General features: G+C 53.5%; 2 protein-coding genes across 2 annotated transcripts; both read left to right on the forward strand.

Moving 5' to 3' along the window:
- Positions 1–333: 333 nt before the first annotated feature.
- On the forward strand, positions 334–1443 carry YHM2 (Mitochondrial DNA replication protein yhm2; the record flags this gene model as incomplete). Its single annotated transcript, XM_053174216.1, has 3 exons — positions 334–541; positions 659–1331; positions 1389–1443. The coding sequence occupies 3 exons, from the start codon at positions 334–336 to the stop codon at positions 1441–1443; spliced, it is 936 nt and encodes a 311-aa protein (XP_053041926.1).
- A 12533-nt stretch (positions 1444–13976) lies between these two features.
- COL26b_001262 (uncharacterized protein) lies at positions 13977–14220 on the forward strand (the record flags this gene model as incomplete). Its single annotated transcript, XM_053174217.1, has 2 exons — positions 13977–14107; positions 14163–14220. 2 exons carry the CDS (start codon positions 13977–13979, stop codon positions 14218–14220), a joined length of 189 nt encoding a protein of 62 aa, XP_053041927.1.
- Between the last annotated feature and the right edge of the window lie 3297 nt (positions 14221–17517).

The raw sequence follows: 17517 nt of genomic DNA on the forward strand, positions 1-17517 counted from the left end.
TGAGAACTCCCACCCCGACTCAAGCCAATCCCGACGCTTTTCGCTCGTCTCTCTCTCTAACAGACACCTAACAAATTCCCCCTTTGCCTCGGTCTTCCCCCGAGACACGCCCCGAACAGCTCGATATCCGAGGTCTTTCCCAGCTTTTATCCCGCAACCTACCGCATTCCCCATTCCAAGCTAAAGCTTGCTCCATTCACAAGCATTACCCCATACCACCCATAAACCGACGACTACAACCGCCGTCCTCCCCCGCGAAGAAGCACCCTCTTCCCTTGGTCAGGGCCCCTTTCCGTCATCACAAGTAGCAGAGCCATGGTCGCCGTCGCCACTATGCCCGCCCCCATCGGGGAGCCCCAGAAGCTGGAGAAGAAGCCCATCAAGTTCTCCAACTTGCTGTTGGGCGCCGGTTTGAACATGTTCGAGGTCACCACGCTCGGCCAGCCGCTCGAGGTCGTCAAGACCACCATGGCTGCCAACCGTGGCGACGGCTTTGGCACTGCCCTGGGCCGCATTTGGGGACGTGGCGGTGTCCTTGGTTGTGAGTAACACCCAATCCCTCCGTCTCTTCGGTCGCCGTCACGAACGAATTGAGCTCGACAAACCGACATTCGAATCGATCCATTTGAGCATCCAATGCTGACCTGACCCCTCATAGTCTACCAGGGTCTTATCCCTTGGGCCTGGATCGAAGCCTCCACCAAGGGCGCCGTCCTCCTCTTCGTCGCCTCCGAAGCCGAATTCTACGCCCGCAGCTACGGTGCCTCTGAGTTCGGTGGTGGTATCGTTGGCGGTATCACCGGCGGTGTGGCCCAGGCTTATGCCACCATGGGCTTCTGCACTTGCATGAAGACGGTCGAGATTACCAAGCACAAGATGGCCGCCGCGGGCGTCGCGCCCCAGAGCACCTTCGCCACCTTCATGGACATCTACCGCAAGGAGGGTATCCGCGGTATCAACAAGGGTGTCAACGCTGTCGCTATCCGCCAGATGACCAACTGGGGTTCCCGTTTCGGTCTGTCCCGTCTCGCTGAGCAGGGCATCCGCAACGTCACCGGCAAGAAGGAAGGTGAGAAGCTCGGCGCCTGGGAGAAGATTCTTGCCTCCAGTCTTGGTGGTGGTCTCTCCGCCTGGAACCAGCCCATCGAGGTTATCCGTGTTGAGATGCAGAGCAAGAAGGAGGACCCCAACCGACCCAAGAAGATGACTGTCGGTAACACTTTCCGCTACATCTACTCGACCAACGGTCTCGCCGGTCTCTACCGCGGCGTTGCCCCCCGTATTGGTCTCGGCGTCTGGCAGACGGTTTGCATGGTTGCCATGGGTGATATGTGAGTTATCCCGCCTCCTCGAGATACATTGGACCAAGCTAACCACGATGACTACAGGGCTAAGACTTATGTCGAGAAGCTCACCGGCGACAAGGTCACCGCTAAGCACTAAGAAACGGCGTTTCGGAAACAATACCTGGAAAGGCTATTGGGCTTAGAATTAGGCTGGCCGACAAAATGTCGGGGGCGGGACTCCGTGTCCGTGTTGGGGAGCCGCCGCTGCTCCATCAACACCACGGACTACTCCGCCGATGCCCCGTGCGAGTGAAATCCCGGGGCTCCGCGTCTGTACCTGTTGTTCATCTTGCTTCTGCTTTCACTTAGAGATACGCTTTGTTGGGATGTGCTCCTTTTTGCGTCCCTTGGAACCATAGACAAATGCTCCATGAAACAATGTAGACCCATCCTTTTTGCTCTTCCGTGACATGCGCGCCGGTGGATCAAGGGCGTAGCGTAGCAGCAGCAGGAGCCACCCCCACCGCTCCCGATCAACCTTCGCGATAATGCGATACGGAGTCGATCCGGTTCGACGTCCGTTCCTGACGCGGCGTGGGCGCGGCCTGCGCGGCTCCCGGGCCGGCCGAGCGTTTAGAGTTTATGCCTCTCCCGCCGGGAAAGAGAAGGGAAGAAAGCTTGACGGGGTAGCCGCGCGCTCGCGCGCATCTGAAGGGTCACGGACTCCATTTTGATTATCCTTGCCGCACTGCCCCGTGAAACATTTCGAGTCCTTGCGGGAACCCGCGATCTCGGGACGGGGAGAGGTGGTTCCACTGGAGCGGATGGCGCCATGGGGTTCGCTTTGGCGAGAGATGGTCTTGGCGGTGCGGGTAGGGGGTTGTTGTCGGCGGGTTCGTGGTAGGGTTGGTCAGATGTTGAATTGCTCGCGCTTGCGGCATGATGCTGGCGATGGTGGTTATTTGAAGAGCGTGGCTTCTTTGGCTGTCTGGCTGCGTGTGTTGCAATGGAGCAACGACCGAGGGCACTGTGAGCGCTGTCTTCTTGACGGGTGGCATGGCTGGATATAAAGGCCGAGGGACGGGTGTTCGTGTCCCATCAAGCGCCAATTCAGTCGTGTTCTCGTTAGCTTCCTTTTCGCACATCCAAGACAGGCTATAGGTTGGATCTGTCGAGGCTCGTTGACATTCGCCCTGAAGTCACACTCGGAGTAGATTCCCGACCTTGTCCTCCATCTTTCGTGCTATTGGCGTATTTGACATGAACAACCACAAGACAGTCACAAGTTTGCGTCTCTTGGCTGGTGATAGGGATGTGTGTTTAGGCCTAATTGCATCTGGTTCCCTAACGATTTCATTCCGCCTAGCTTGCTCAACGGGATTCATCCAGCTGGGTATAGATTCCTGTTATTTGGTCCTTGGGTTGTAAGTCACTGAACACTTGTGATAGCGGGTTAAATACTTCCGACGGGAAGACTGTTCTTGCAATGGCAGGTGTTTCCCGCGGCGAACCGTTGAGCTAGAAGATAGAAGGTGGTGTGGTGAGATGAACCACTTTGTGGAAGACTATTGGATAGGCAGTGCTAGATGCGCAACTATCTAATGTTGAGAAACGACATGATCATTTGCAGGTGTCCGCTTCACGAATGTGTCTACTCAACTGCTGACGAGGCGGTATAAAAGTGATGCTATAGCTCGTCTAGGAAGTCGGCACCGACAATTAAATGGTCTCTTGCAGAAAAGTTTACGATGGAGTCTGAACTCTCATTCAAGGCTTCCACTTCCCGCTGCCTGCCCTCTGTTGATTAAAAGCCTTCCCTCAGACAATGCCGACATTCCAAGGACATGCGGCTGCTGTCTATCCTCGCCCTTGAAGTATTTTAGATGATTCTGCATGAGCGCCAGCCAGGCTCAGAGACGCCGAGGCATAATCGACGGCACTTTTTCTCCTGTTGTTAACTTGTTTAGAACATTCGAGAGCTTTATCGAATATGAGAAGGCAAACGTCATTGTTGAAGTGTCAGTATTTGTGGCTGCAGGTCAAATATATATGATGATACTGGTGGCGACCCAAGCTTCTTTGATGGCCAGTAGACCCCGTGCATATCTGTTGGCGGGTCGAAGTATTTAAAGATAGGAATGCAGGTGTGGTCAGAAGCACCAAACATTGTGTTCTTGAACGCTAGTTGCAAGTGAGAAAACTGCGAACAACATATATTGATCGTCTCTATTGGGGAACAAGGTCCTGCAACGTACTCACTCTGCCGTTTAAGTTTGACGCATCGTGGTTTTTTTAGCGTATTGTATTCAAACACTTTGAGGATGACGATGATATCCCAGGGCTTTCAGTTAGCACAGACAGCCTGTTGTATGATGCCTGCTGACCAGGGTCACAGTTGATAGCAAACTGCCAATGGGGCTAGCCAATTGGCTGTCCGATTTGGTGGTTGAATACTCAACGAAGACTTCACATGCGTCATTTTAAAGAGACCTGAATCGTACCTGCTCGTCATCCACCATATGTCGCCTGGACGCGAAGTCGGACTATAAGTAGGGACTGGCCTGGCAAGTCTTCTTGAAAAGACACACATGGATCGCCCGTCTAGGCTCAGGTGCATTCGCTGTTTCTTAGAATGCTTCTGTAATTAGAATGGTTTAGGACCACAAGTACTTGGGGTATGATTGGTTGGAGTCTGTGGTGTGGTGTTAGAAGAAGGAATGCATACTCACAAGACGAGGACTACTGACAGAGGTAAGAGATATCTATTTTTTTGCCCTGGTGTAGGCTCTGTTTCATAAGACAGAAAAAAGTAATGTCAAATATGCACAGGGTTTTGTCTTCGCCTGTTTGCCTTTCCGCCCCTTCCTCCGCCTCATTGGCCTGCCCACACCATCTTACACCCCAAAGACATGTATATAGGCACGACTACTCGCAGTCTATGTTCTGTCATTTTATGGCACAATAACTCGATGAGAAAGGAGAGGGTAACATCTTAACGTGTGGTGGCCAGCAGTACATAGAGATAAGGTGTTCCTCTCTGCTTCGGACGCAGCCTTCTCGTTCAGCAGTAGCCTAGCGAGCGTGTGTCCCAGCCCTTTGGCTTCGAAATTAAGATGGTTAGGAGCTTTCAAGGAAAATCACGCGCACTCTTGTAGTGTGATGCTACAGGCCGGAGATGAGGAGCAAGTAGCTTCACCCCGTAGGCAACCCATACCTTGGGCAAGGCAGCGCATGGCGAATTATGCATCTTGCAATAGTTGTTGCTCCTTTGCCATCTTCAATAACGTATTCACATGTTCTTGTGGCCTCGGACTCCGCTTCTCTGCTTGGTGTCAGGTTAATACGCGAGGGATGTGGGAAGAGCCGCTGGCGTTCACGAGGACCAGTGGCACCATCAACCTACAAACCCTTTTCTTCAAGCCACTCAGTTTGTTCTGCTCAACCAGAAAAGTCACAGTTGAATCATTTCTTGTGGCTAGAAAGAGTTTTGAGAGGTTTCACGAGGCCTATATGTATTACCCTTCGGGTTGAAAGTAATCGCTTAGCAGGGTCACCGTGCTTTTAGTATGCTCGTTGAATACTAGGATCAGCCTCAACATGACCCGTAGTCATGATTTCTATAATATTAAATACACATCAGACCACTGTCTGAAAAGATATAGCCGAAGAGCTGAAAGTCTAGGGTTGCTATCCTGTCTATTCCGGATAGAAGCAGACCATTCCGAGAAAAGATGATTGTCCCACAACTCATAGAATCCCCATTCTCAGATGTTCTTTTTGAATATCCTGTAGCTGCCTAATTCCTAATCTTTCATTCATTCATCTCAGAGTCTCAGGAGACGATGGTCTCATGTCAGAACATTGATATCCAAGCCAGATGACGCGTGTGATCTGTTGCCTTTCCTTCTACTGCACCGGTCCCTAAACCCTCACTTCTTGCGAACTCTTTATCGATTGCTAACATTCTTCTAATGTTATACTTGGCTCCAATTCCGATACTATACTTAATTAACATCTGTCCATATCGTACGGATTGTAGCCGACGGAGCTCGGTTGCCTCTTGTCTCGGCCGATCGAATGCTAAGTCACGGGATGAGCCTGGATCATCCACGTGCTTCAAAATTTGCTCTCTTTGGACTGCTTCTTTGGATTTGTCGATGAGTAGACTAGAATTGGGCTAATGGGTCTGCACTGACTATTGAGTTGCTCGAAAGAAGCGAGATGAACCGGCGCAAGAGCGTCAAAGTTGCATATCCCAAGACCTGGCTCCTGTCTTGGGCGGCGTGATGGTTTCCGGATCTTAATGCATGTTATTGGGTTACATCCCAAGATTCAGGCTGCTGATATTCGAGAAGTTCATGCGCCGGCATATACTTGCTGATGGTGAGATGATTGTCTGGAAGCGCATTTCCCGGGTGCAACTCTCGCGCAAAGAGACCTGTCCATTTGAGTACTATGTTGTGAAGAGGCTCTGATAACTCATGTCGAAAGTCTGTACCGTCGTATCTTGTGTAACAGCGGACGGCTGCACTTATAAGCGTTACTACTGTGCTGAGCTGCATGATGTCGTTATCGGGTGCGCTCCTAGGTACTCCGACCCATCAGTTGGTGCAAATGAGGGCGCAAGTGAGAATATGTTGACTTAGACGCACTCTTTGAATGAAATTGAGTAGAGATCATGATCTTTCGCCTTGCTTATAAGACCCTATGGATACATCTCCGCAAGCCAGTCCTTTCTACTCGCAATGGAACCGACCCAGCTATAACTGATTCGGAGACAGGCTGACTCTTGGTCATCCGATTCAGATGCCGCCGCCAGACCAAATCTCCTAATTTCTAGTAATTCAACACCACCGGCTGAATTCGAAGTCTAGCACCGTGGTGAAGTGTTGTTTCTAGTACGAGATTGAGCTCCTGCCACTTCACACCTTCGAATGCCAGACCTTAAAAATTGCAGGGTCACTCGCCATGAAACTCACAAGCCAAGTCTATTTGAACGAAGTTCACCGGGATTTGAATGCTTCAAGGAACTACTTTCTCGAGTACTGAGGCTTAGGCATGCCTCGACATCAAGTCCATTCAAGGGACAACTTTAAGACCAGGACGGGGCCACGAATAGATGTGACTCTGTTTTCATGAAATTTAAGGATGGAGATGAGTACCGAGGACGTTGGTCACGTTTCAATGCTTTTGGTCAAAGTTCCTGTTCGTCTGCTTCCAGCCAGCCAGCAAGGTATTGAGCCACCAAGGCTCCGCAGAGCAAAGCGGTCATGCAACAGAGGAGAAACTTAATTATTGAGAAGTACATGCTCCTGGTACTGTTTCCGGCAAAAGTCCAAACCCTGAAGAGACTGGCTGCCTGCGCTTGAGCATAACGAAAATAGCGCACCACATCTCTGGTACCTCTACGTCCAGTGAAGAAATATTCTCCCACGGAACCCACCTAATTTGCCTGTGTTTCGAGAAGCAAACCCATGAGATCACTCCCCTAGTTGACAACGGCAACTACGTAGCTGCGGTTATAGACTGGGTTGAAAATACGAGCATTAACGAAACGAATTCTTCGTGAAGATAGCATACTAATGTATATAATTAATCTCCAATAAGTGATGTATATAGCTATGACAAAGATGCAGACGGTCATAATGATGCTAAATAAGAGTTCAAAGCAACTTCCCGCCGTCTCAACGGAGCAATTTCGTGCTGAGAAGCGATGGTTGATCGCATTTTGCACAATCAGCTAACAAACGAGGCGGTGCATTACTCTCGTATGTATCAAAGCGATGAGAAATCAAGATCCACGCTTGTCTTTTCGTATTCCATCATTCTCTTTAGTGTATCTGGCATGCATACTCTCGAGGCGGAGATTCGTAGTAGACTCCGAAGCTGTGTCCTACCTCCTTGAGTACTTTCAAAGTTGCCAGACATAGGTATGTGTGCTTCCCACGACATTCTTTGTAGTCTCTACGAAGAAGCCAAGAAAACTGAGAGGAAATCTTGATCCGTGAGTGAGCATTGCGTCTGCGTTGCATTTATATATCGGCCGCAATCGTACTCTCTTCTCTAACGCGCCAACGGATTCAATCGTAGGGCTGAAGTATCACACAGCAGATTTCAAAGCTGTCAAAGGCAAGTGCCATATCTGGGTATTGTCCGCTTTAAAGTCCTTAAGTGGGCATCGCACGCCAGTTCATGCCTTTGAAGCTGCAAAGAAATGACTCCTTGTCTGTCACTCCATTCGAAAAGGTTGATACTAGCTGCTCAACGGCTGATTCCCTCAGGGACATGACACATCTCTTCAATGTCAAGAGAACCGTTGTCTGAACTCTGGCCCCCTTCACCGTCACAGACGTAGTAACCTCAATACGGCGTCGACAACAGGCAGCATTCATTACGGACAGACCAGCTCACCTGACCTCGCACGTATATCCTACCTACCGTTTCCTCTTATAGAGAGAAGGGAACAGAATTGGTTCTGCCGCGGCTGGCGTCTTTCTCCGCTATCCATCCGGTAGGGAACAGGCCCAGCCAATTGCTGTGTGAGAGTTCATCAACCTAAACTACGGCCACTTATATACACCCAAACATCGCCAGATACACATATCATACAGTCCGCAGCAACTTTGCCCACAACACCACGAGTCGCTCTCCATCTTGCAAAGTCCAACACAAACAACCGCTCTTCTACTCCCCGCGCCGGAGCCCAAATCGGCATCATGTACAACCGCCACCATACACTCCCACTTATCCATGACCCGTCTGTCCCTACCTGAATAATGAGGCTCTGCGCCCAAACCCACCTCAACATCCACCTCACGCCTTCACCGCACCTCCCCTGCCTCATCTTCACCGCCAAACTCAACCTCCAGCCACAAACTCAATGGCCACCTTCTTCACCCAGGGACGACACCCCTTCTCCTCACAAACCCAGCCACAGAACGTTAAGCTCACCGCCGAGCCCCAGTCTCCCGTACCAACTCCACGCAACCCACCGAGAACGAAGCTGGGGGGAGAGAGAGGCTCAGCCATCCGGGCCACTCACGCGAAAAGCCACCATCACAGCCACAGAAGTCCAAACCCCATGGACTCACAAACTATCACATCGCCTTCTTCCGTGTCGTCTGGTCCCCAGAAGCCACGTTCAGACGCAAGGCAGACAGGACACAACAGGGGCGTGTTTCCAACAACCGTGATAGCCGTGCCAACCGTCCAAGCCGACCGCCAAGTTGAGCCGAAGAAGATGATGACATCAACTTCGTCCGATATGCGCGACGAAAGGGACATGAATGCCCGCCAAGGTTTCAATAACTCAGCCCAAAAAAAACCTCATAAGCCACACAAACTCACAGCCCAGCGCGCCGCCCCTGGATCGATCTCGTTATCGCTACGTTACTTGCCGGAGAGCGTAAAGATCTAGATCTAGGCACGCACAATCTCATACACGCCCAGAAAGCCTCGCGAGCCGATGTCTTGAGTTGCCGGATGTGATGTAGCTCAGGAACAAGGGGAGACGTTGCGTTCGTCAGGGAGAAGTCATCCATATCGGACGAAGGAGTCATCGCCATCATCATCATCATCGTCTAGGTTCAGGACACTCGCATGGAGCTATTCAACTCCGTGGAAAGGAACATGGCATAACCTGCAGTTGACGCTTACCTCCGCGCTCATTATACCCGCGATATCACTCCTATCCCATCAAACTTCAAGCACGCAGCGGCAACTCCAGCCCGTCACGCGATTCCACCCGGCCGGGTCCCCAATTCAGCACGCACGCACGCTCCGTGACAGCTCTGACAGGAAGAAATCCCCCAACCAGAGATCCGGTGCCATGCCATGCATGCAGGATCGCAGGAAGACGCAGTGTCTTCTATTGCGATAGGATTAGACCGCAAAACAACAGGCAGCGGCATCTCTATCCGGACATTTAGGCCCAAGCCCACTTAGCGACTGACTCCCAACATCCCATACATCCATCCAAAGAAATCTAGGTTGGAGAATGGAACAGGAAAAAAAAAGGGTTTCGAAACATTGGAACCCAAAAATGCACAGACGTCTTCGTGCCCAACACTTGACAGAACCAAGAACTACAAAGCCCCAAGGTCCCTGCCGGTATGGGTGTTGCGAGATGCGCCCGACACTGTGTACATGTCAAAAGTCATGTCATCCCACCACTGCTTTCTTGCTTCTTGCGCAAACCCCACAATGTTTAATGAAACTCGAAACGCACCGCGTCGAGGAAACAAGACGGTCGAGATTGGAAGGAAATGCATGAATTTCACCCGTTGATCACCACGAGGGACAATGGCAACTGTAAACAAAAGACCGGACGAACACCAAATGGTCAGGTTACTCCGGCCAAGTTCAGAACTCTGGGGTAAACACCAACTACTGGCGTGGCAAGTACATCCTTTGCAACCAGCAGACATGCCGCCGCATTGCACATCTCTAGGATTTGGTTTCGCTTTCCGCAGAAGAAAAAGGCAAAATGATCTGCTAGGCCGCAGTAGTCGGTCGCATCTGGCTGGGCATTTCCGTGGCGTGGGAGAAAAGAGCGATCTCTCAGGAGAAAAGAAGCTTATTTCCCCCATCGAACTCGATTGACTTGCAGATTTGCAATCGCCAATGTTGCCAATATGCTCCTAGGCGTCTTGGCTGCTCCGAGTCTCCCGACGGTGGTGCAACAGTCGGTTGGCTGTCATGGTTTCGTCGCAGCCGTCCGCAGGGAGGCAAGAAGGCGGACAAGATGCGATGATGGTGACTGCGTAGGAAAAAGTGTTGATGAAAGGAGGGAAGACGATGAAGTGTCGTCGCAAAATGACCCCTTCAAGCCAGACGCCGAGCCGACGCCTGCCGCTCACTAACAGCAAGCTAAGTGCTGAAGATGCTATTTTCCCCTTGCGCGCTGTTGCCCTGGGGAAGCCAAGAAAGGGCCAAGACAACAAAAGGGGCCTGGCTTGAGTCAACAGATAAACAAATCAACACAGGCAAACCTGCACAGCAAATAAACACCTCTCACACGCTCCGAGAGTCCAACCGATCTCTAGCGGGTAGTCACCTGCATGACACTGACACTCAATAATTACACTGGGTGCCCACACTGTCCACAGCGTGAAGCGTCCCGGGACCTGCGGTGTCTGTCGAGAACGGTGCGTAGGTGATCGCAATTAGTGTCCGCAGCGGTCATCCCCCAAGATGACTGAGTTAATCCGCTTCCAAGCTTGCTTCTAGAAGGGCGGAAGCACGAGGAAGACGGCGGAGGAGGCGGACGGGCGGATGGGTTCTGCTTGCATCGCTGTCGTCGCCTGTGGAGAAAAACACTTGACCAATACGCAGTTTTCAATCGAAGTCCATCTGGGCCGTATGGGCGACGGTCGCATACGGTACCGGGAAGGCGCCGGGAGGAGCTGGCTGCATCTCTGGGTACTGGCGCCATCTTGATGTCTGGTCTCTGGATTGCCGCGGCTCGGTCGCTGCAAGATGGAGACTCCAATCAAAATGCCAGATCCATTGCATCCCATCCGTCCAACGCGAGCAAAGCATTCGGCTCCGTACCGCCCTAAAGTGCAAGGTCGGCTCGAAGTGTGGAACATCGGACAGGACTTGCGTGCCAATGGCCTTCCTTCCGTCGAGCGCTACCTCACCGATAGCTGGACGGAGACTTTCCGGGCTTCACTCCCCCAAGGTACGAATACCTCACGGGGTAATATGGGCCAGGCCATCCTCACGATGGGTCCCAACACCGACCGCAAGAGGGAAACCGCGGCACACAAACCGGCCCTATTCCCGGCAGGGAGCAAGAGCTCAGTGCCCACTGACTCGTCCCCTTTCTCGTGCCTTCTCACGGTACGGGGCGGGCGGGATCCCATAAGCCATGCTCCATAGCGACGAACCACAGCAAGATACGGCCCGTAATCGTTAGCCAACGGCAACTCCACGCTGTGAATGTGAATCCTCACCGCTTGATGACGATGTGCCGTATGGAATGTCACCTGGTAACTCCCGGTGCCGTCGCCTCTCGTAAGACAAATCCGGCCCCATCCCAGCCTCGCCTGGGCTGCCCTGCACCGCTGGTCTGTCTGAGCGTGCAAGATCCCGCTAGAAATCCAACGTTGGATGTCCATCTTGGCTATCGAGTCCCGAGTAAATCACATCGACAAAGAATTTCGTTGTCAAGAAACTGTAAACAGGCTTCTTGACCGGGTTTCACTTTCATTGGTGTGTTTCAGGAGCTTGCCTGGCTTGCTCCCCGAAGCTGTCGGTGGTGAGCTGTGCCGTACGCGTGTGGCGCGCATGCGACCTTGCAGGCCGCAGTCAGCCGCCTCGATGCGATGCTGTGCTGCGCGCGTCGTCCTCGACGTTCCATCGCCAAGTAGCGTAGCGAGTCGAGCCGACGAGTCGAGTTGCGCCGTTTTTCCAACGACGGCACAACGTTAGCGGCCGACTCAGAGACTCTAGCAGCATTCCAATTTTTCCTTCCGGAAAGATTCGAAGCGTCTTGGCCGCAGCTGCAGCTAAATTGTCAATTCAGGTACGGTGCAGCGCGTGCTTGGAATGTCTCCATTCAGACTTGATTGCTTGTTGTAGTCAGACGGAGACTCAATCTCGAATTTTGGCTCAACAGCAGTCCACTTCCACACCCCTCCAGGCAGCCCTGCGACGACCTATGACGTCCATCGTGGAGGCATCAGACGCATTGAGCAATTTCAATCGGACGAGATGAAGCGACGTGTCGGCAGACTGGGAGGATCGCCCCTTCTTCTCGTTAAGAGAAATCGAAATTTGACTCCAGACCCAATCGAGCCCTATCAGGTTACGCGCCGGTTCCGTGGTGACTGATGTAAACAAACGCGATGGTATCCATTTCACCCACAGGTTAATGTCCGAAGATGCCAGGGTTCATGGGCGCAAAGACGGTGACATGATGCAAATGAGGAAGCATGCCAACCGTGCCCCCCAATGACAGCACAGTCTGGCACCAGCGATTTAACCCTTTTCGCTTTAAGCGCTTCAAAAGCGTGCCGTATCCGTTGATAATTCAATCCAACAAGAGTAGAGAAGCTGCTGCGTTGATGGGGGATGATCTTGATCCAAGACTTCCCAAGTCCAATATTGACATTATCGATTCTAAGGTTGCTCCGCTGCTCCTCAGCCCATGGTTCTCCACCGACGAGCCCACGTCCGGAGGTGGACGGGGGGATGGATACTGGATCACCTCATCACCCACAAGAATCCAGGTGAACGCTGTAAAAGCTGGGTTCAACCCCAGCGGTCGCGCCCAGAAGACCCTGCTGGACGGCGGCATTCAGTGTGCCGTGCGCTGGGGAAGACGGCGTCGCCTGTAACCATGGCCGATAGTCTGGCAACTGGATCGGGATTCGTGGCGTGGCGGGACCGAGCCTTTATCGTGACTAGTCCCTGCGTGTCATTACGTGCAAATGTGCACCAGCAATGCACAAGAGTAAACGAGATCACTGAGGGGCCCGAGTCCTAGAGGCCAGTTGTGCAACGACGATAGGGGTGCTGATCGCATTCACGAGAAGCAGACCGTCTCGCACGCCATTGTTGGAGGTTGGCGATTGAGCATCGCCAAGTCGCCGGCCAAGAATTCGAGGATCAGTTCTTCCCTCGTAAATGGCATCAGTGCGTTTAGATGGCCACAGATTGTTTTGGGGTATTTCTCGCTCAATCCCCTCATTCCCCCACGGTTGAGCGGAAGTTTGCGGATGGGACTCGATAGCCAAGAAGGATCATCTATACTTGGAAATGGCCGTGTCTTAGAAACTTGCAAACGAGGCGGTCGTGAGTTGGAAAAAGGCGCATATCAGAATGCGGAAGAGGCTGTCATCGTGGGCGGCCAAGACTTGTAAAGAGACGATTCGTTACAGGCCCCGACCTTCTCCAACTTCACTAGAGCCGACTGACTCGGAATGGGGGTCATGTAGACCCGAATGACGGCCGAATGAGGCTTCGACCGGCAGGCTCACAGCAGCAAGCGCGGGAGAATCAGGGCCGTCAAATCCCCGCACTCTACAGGATGCGGGAGCCGAGGCACAGTGCAGCCAGGGCGATTCGAGGGACGAAATCGGGGGGAACAAGCAGCCGGGGGCGTTTCCGACCTGTGGTGGTGGGTAGTGGTGCAGCGGTACAGTGGTGTGCCCCAGGCGGCCAAGACCAGGTGTGTGGACGATATGCAAATCATCCAATCCGGCTGCAAGATTTGAAATGGCTCATCTCTGCCGGCTCAGGCGCTGCGTGCTTCATTGCTAAGAACGGAGATGTGGGAGAGCACAATGACGGCGGTGAGAAAGCGCCGAGAGTCTCCACGAGTCCACGAGGACAATTGCGAGGTAAGGCGAGCGAAGGCGAGAAATCTCCAGGCTCCAGCTGTCCAGGTTCGCAGCAGGTTACCGCCGTTGGATTCTGGAGAACCAGACAGGCCTGGCGAGAACACAAGGGCTCAATGTAGGCCCGGGCGTCGTCCGTGGCCACACGGCAAGGCATGGCAGGCTGGGATAGTGGAAGTAGCCGTGTGTAACGAGAGAGGCGTATCCGTAATTCGTGCCAGTCTCTCGGTGAGCTGTTCCAGTGTCGGCGAATTTGTTCAAAGCTAGGAGTCCCCATCGAAGTGGCTGTCAACCGGATGAGTAAACGGGCAGGCGGCTCGGTAGTTCCAGCGCCTGCGAAGGCAAAATGGCCAAGCAGACCGAGGACGAGCGTGGAAGACTGGATCCCCCGGCCTCCACAACGGCGAGACCGAAGGCTGACCGACACGGCTCCGATCACAAGGTTGGCGAGAACTGGTTCCTGGAGATGCGCGCCTCGTACGGAGATAGTTCAAGCGTCGATCGGGTGGAATTCCCAGAAAGCTTAGGTCAGCTGTGTGGTTCGCGAGGCGAGGCAAGAGGCGTTTGTTAGTCACGCTGCCATTGTTTAGTGGTGGGTGCGAAAGCGACCTGTCAAGTGGTGCGGATCGGCCGGAGCGGCGACGGCTGACTGAGTAAGAGAGAGGTTAGGAATTGAAAGCCCTTGTCGGGATGACGTAGGGGCGCGAAACCCTTCCTGATGGACGAGGCTCGGAGAAGGGATTGGGGCCATCGGTGCGATTCCGACTCGGCATATCTGCTGGTTCGTGATCCAATTCTGAGTTGGGCATGCCAGCTCAGCAAAGCACAGGGCAAGGCAGAACGTCTGGCCGGGATCCATTTCTATACTCAGTACAATGGAGGCGTCGGTATTCGGTAGTGCCACAGGTACGGATACACAAGGCCCATGTTTTTCTTGCCTGACGAGCGATAAGCTGGAGCTCGAGGTGGAAAATCTGCGAGGGTTTTTTCCGCAAACAATGGGGGACCCTGTATGCATGCGAGGTGCGGTGAACAGTGGGTAACCGTCCCGTAGCGCGTGCCTGATAGTCGAGAACACAACGTGGATAATGTGTATTAGCTCGCTGAGGTTATTCTCCGCCGGTCCAGATGGCGGCGGATGGTCTATGGACGAGGCCGAGCATCGAGAACAATTCGATACGTGCCATTACGGCTTCAACTGCCTCCTGGAGAGTGTCTTTGAGAGGCATTTTTGGGGTAGCTGCTGCACTTGCTGCAGGACCTAGCCAATGCCGAGAGTCGAATCCCACGTTTCCCCGGGCTGGAGAAGCACCCAGACCAGAGTCGCGCAGCAGGACGAGACCGCGTCGAGTCTTGGCCTTGGGGAAAGCGACGTCGTGGGCATCCCGAGCCTGTCAGGTCATCGTCCTGGCCCATCCACAGCGGGGCGGGCTGGGCGAAAGCTCGGTTTCTCGTTCGCCGGGATCGATGTTAGATGGGCCAGCGGAAGGGATTAGAGGTGGGCGGGCGAGATGGTGGGGATGGCAGCTTTCCGCTTGAGGGGAATACTGGACGGATACGCAGTATGCAGCAGGGTAGGTAGTGTACCTGACCTTCTCTGCCAGCCTCCAACTCCATCATCTCCATGGAGGACAGGGTCTCGGATTGGGGATTTGGGGAAGACCAACAGGGCCTCGGCGATGGACGCGGCTGGCACGTCGTGGCAGGACGAGAGAGGCTTGGGGCCGATAGTGGGATTTGAGGTCGGTGTCGTCGTTCGTGTCGTTCGTACACCGCGGTAGGTATCCGCAGACTGGGGGAGGTCTGTCGAACGACAGGCAACGGTTGTGTGTGGGCGTGAATTGTGGATGGCCCGACTTGATGGATTGACCTGAGCGAGGAGCGGGATGTGTTAGCGGCGACAGCGGTGCTGGCGGCGATTGCCCTAGCACAAAAGCAGACAAGACCAAGTCGTTGCGGAATAGCCGCCCCAAGAGCCTAATGCTAATGCATTTTGCAAGACTGGTGCAGGTGCAGTAGGGCGGGTTTGATAGTGGCGGTTGCCGGTAGCTTCCACCCGCAAGGTAAGGAAGGCCGCCCTTGTGTAGGTTGCTCATGAGGGCACCCACAAGACGGGCACGGGTAGTGCGCGATCTGTCACTGTACGTAACGTCGAGACATCAGAAACATCCGTAGGTGCAGGAATCGAAATGCACGCATGTCCGGAGTGCCTCGCATAGCGCTCTTTTTGTCATTCGTCAGTCTTGTAGTGAGGCGCAATGCAGCCTACGGAGGAAGAAGACACTCCCGTCCACGTCTACCGCCCAAGGGATGGCCGAGGTGCCGAATTCAGTATACGGAACGTCTGTGGTTGGACAATGAATGCCGTTCATCGGCTGCTGCTGCTGCAGAACCAGAGGAAGAATTCCGTCAGTTGAGAAAGAAATAATCCATCCGGACATCCAAATGACAGACCAATGAACGACACAGTACGTATCGTCCAACACAGGCCGCCTTACCCGTAGCTGTTAGCCAGCAGGGCGGCCACTGGCCAGTCTCATTCGAGCCAAGACTCAGGAATTGGACAGAAAATGGCGCTCCGACAGTGCGGATACGGTGCACGGTGGTGGAAAAGTTTGAAAGGGCCGTTTCCTGATAAGAGACGGGACGATTGGCAGGTTTCGATTGATTGGGGGTTCGCATTCGCAGGGCGCTGGGCAAGCCAAAGGGAAAAAAAAAAAGCTGGGCATCCGGCAGGGTTGATGACGGTCGCCTTCGACTCCCAACTCCCATCTTCCCAGCCACCCCAAAGAAAGCCTGTTGTCAAAGCTCAATCACGAGCAGCCAGGGCCCCGGAGTGGTCGACGCTCATGACTGGCAGCGACTCTTGGAGAGCCAAAAGCTTGTTGTGATCCACTTTCCTGGAGTCATGGACAACGACAGCGACGACGACAACGATGGGAAGATGTCGTCTGGACCGTGCTGCTGTCCTATCCTTGAAACTGTGTGGATGCCGTAATATCCCATGTCGAAAGATGTCCAGGGAAGATACGTACTTCAATTTTTTCACAACTTGCACTAGTAGCCGTGTTAGTCTGAGACGACAGAATGGCACGCGGCGTGTAGTCCGCGATGCGTGTGTGTGGTGACTGACTGAAGAAAACAGCGACTGCAGTCCAAAATCTCCATCCACAAAATCCCGGGCGGGACAAGCCTCGTGGGAGCCAGAATGCGCCAATTGGCGTCGCATTGTTTCAATTGAACCGGGTGAGGCACTTAATGACCGTTGGATAGAGACATGGACCGTTGCTGTGCTGATGCTGACCGCCTTCCGTCCGCCCATCGGTTGTCACTGTTATTGTCGTCGTCGTTGTCGACCTGGTCATGTTCCGTCAACCCATGAAACCGTCCAACCAGCCACCCATCGCGGGCGTCAAAGCTCACGGCAGCGGTGCGGTTCCATTCGGGCGGCAAGGGACAGAGTCGGAGGCAAGCTGATGACAGCCATCAGCCGTGGGCGGCGCACGATCCAACGACTTGAGACGAGACGAGGCCGACGACAAAAACTCCACGGTGCAAGGCCTGCGATTGGGAGCAGTGTCGTCATTTGCAGCCACGGTGCAAAAATCGCGCAAGCTGGCCTTCGTCTTCCTACCGGCTGACCTTCGTACCCTTACAGGCGAGCGACAGGCTGCGCAGGCGGCAGAATGTGCCCGTGTGCCTGGGCAGTCCCGGAGACCCCAGGAAGGGAAACAACGCGGAAAGGCCGCCTCGAAGGCGAGTGAAGGATGGTAAGGACGACGGCAAAGACAAAAAAAAAAAAAAAAAAGACGCAGTAAAAATCGAGCAATCCCGCGGCAGGGCAGAGGCTAGGCAGTCTGGTGTAGAGGTACGGAGAACAGGATGTC

Source organism: Colletotrichum chrysophilum, assembly GCF_026319265.1.
Source record: "Colletotrichum chrysophilum strain AFK26 chromosome Unknown scaffold_5, whole genome shotgun sequence".
Lineage (NCBI taxonomy): Eukaryota > Fungi > Ascomycota > Sordariomycetes > Glomerellales > Glomerellaceae > Colletotrichum > Colletotrichum chrysophilum.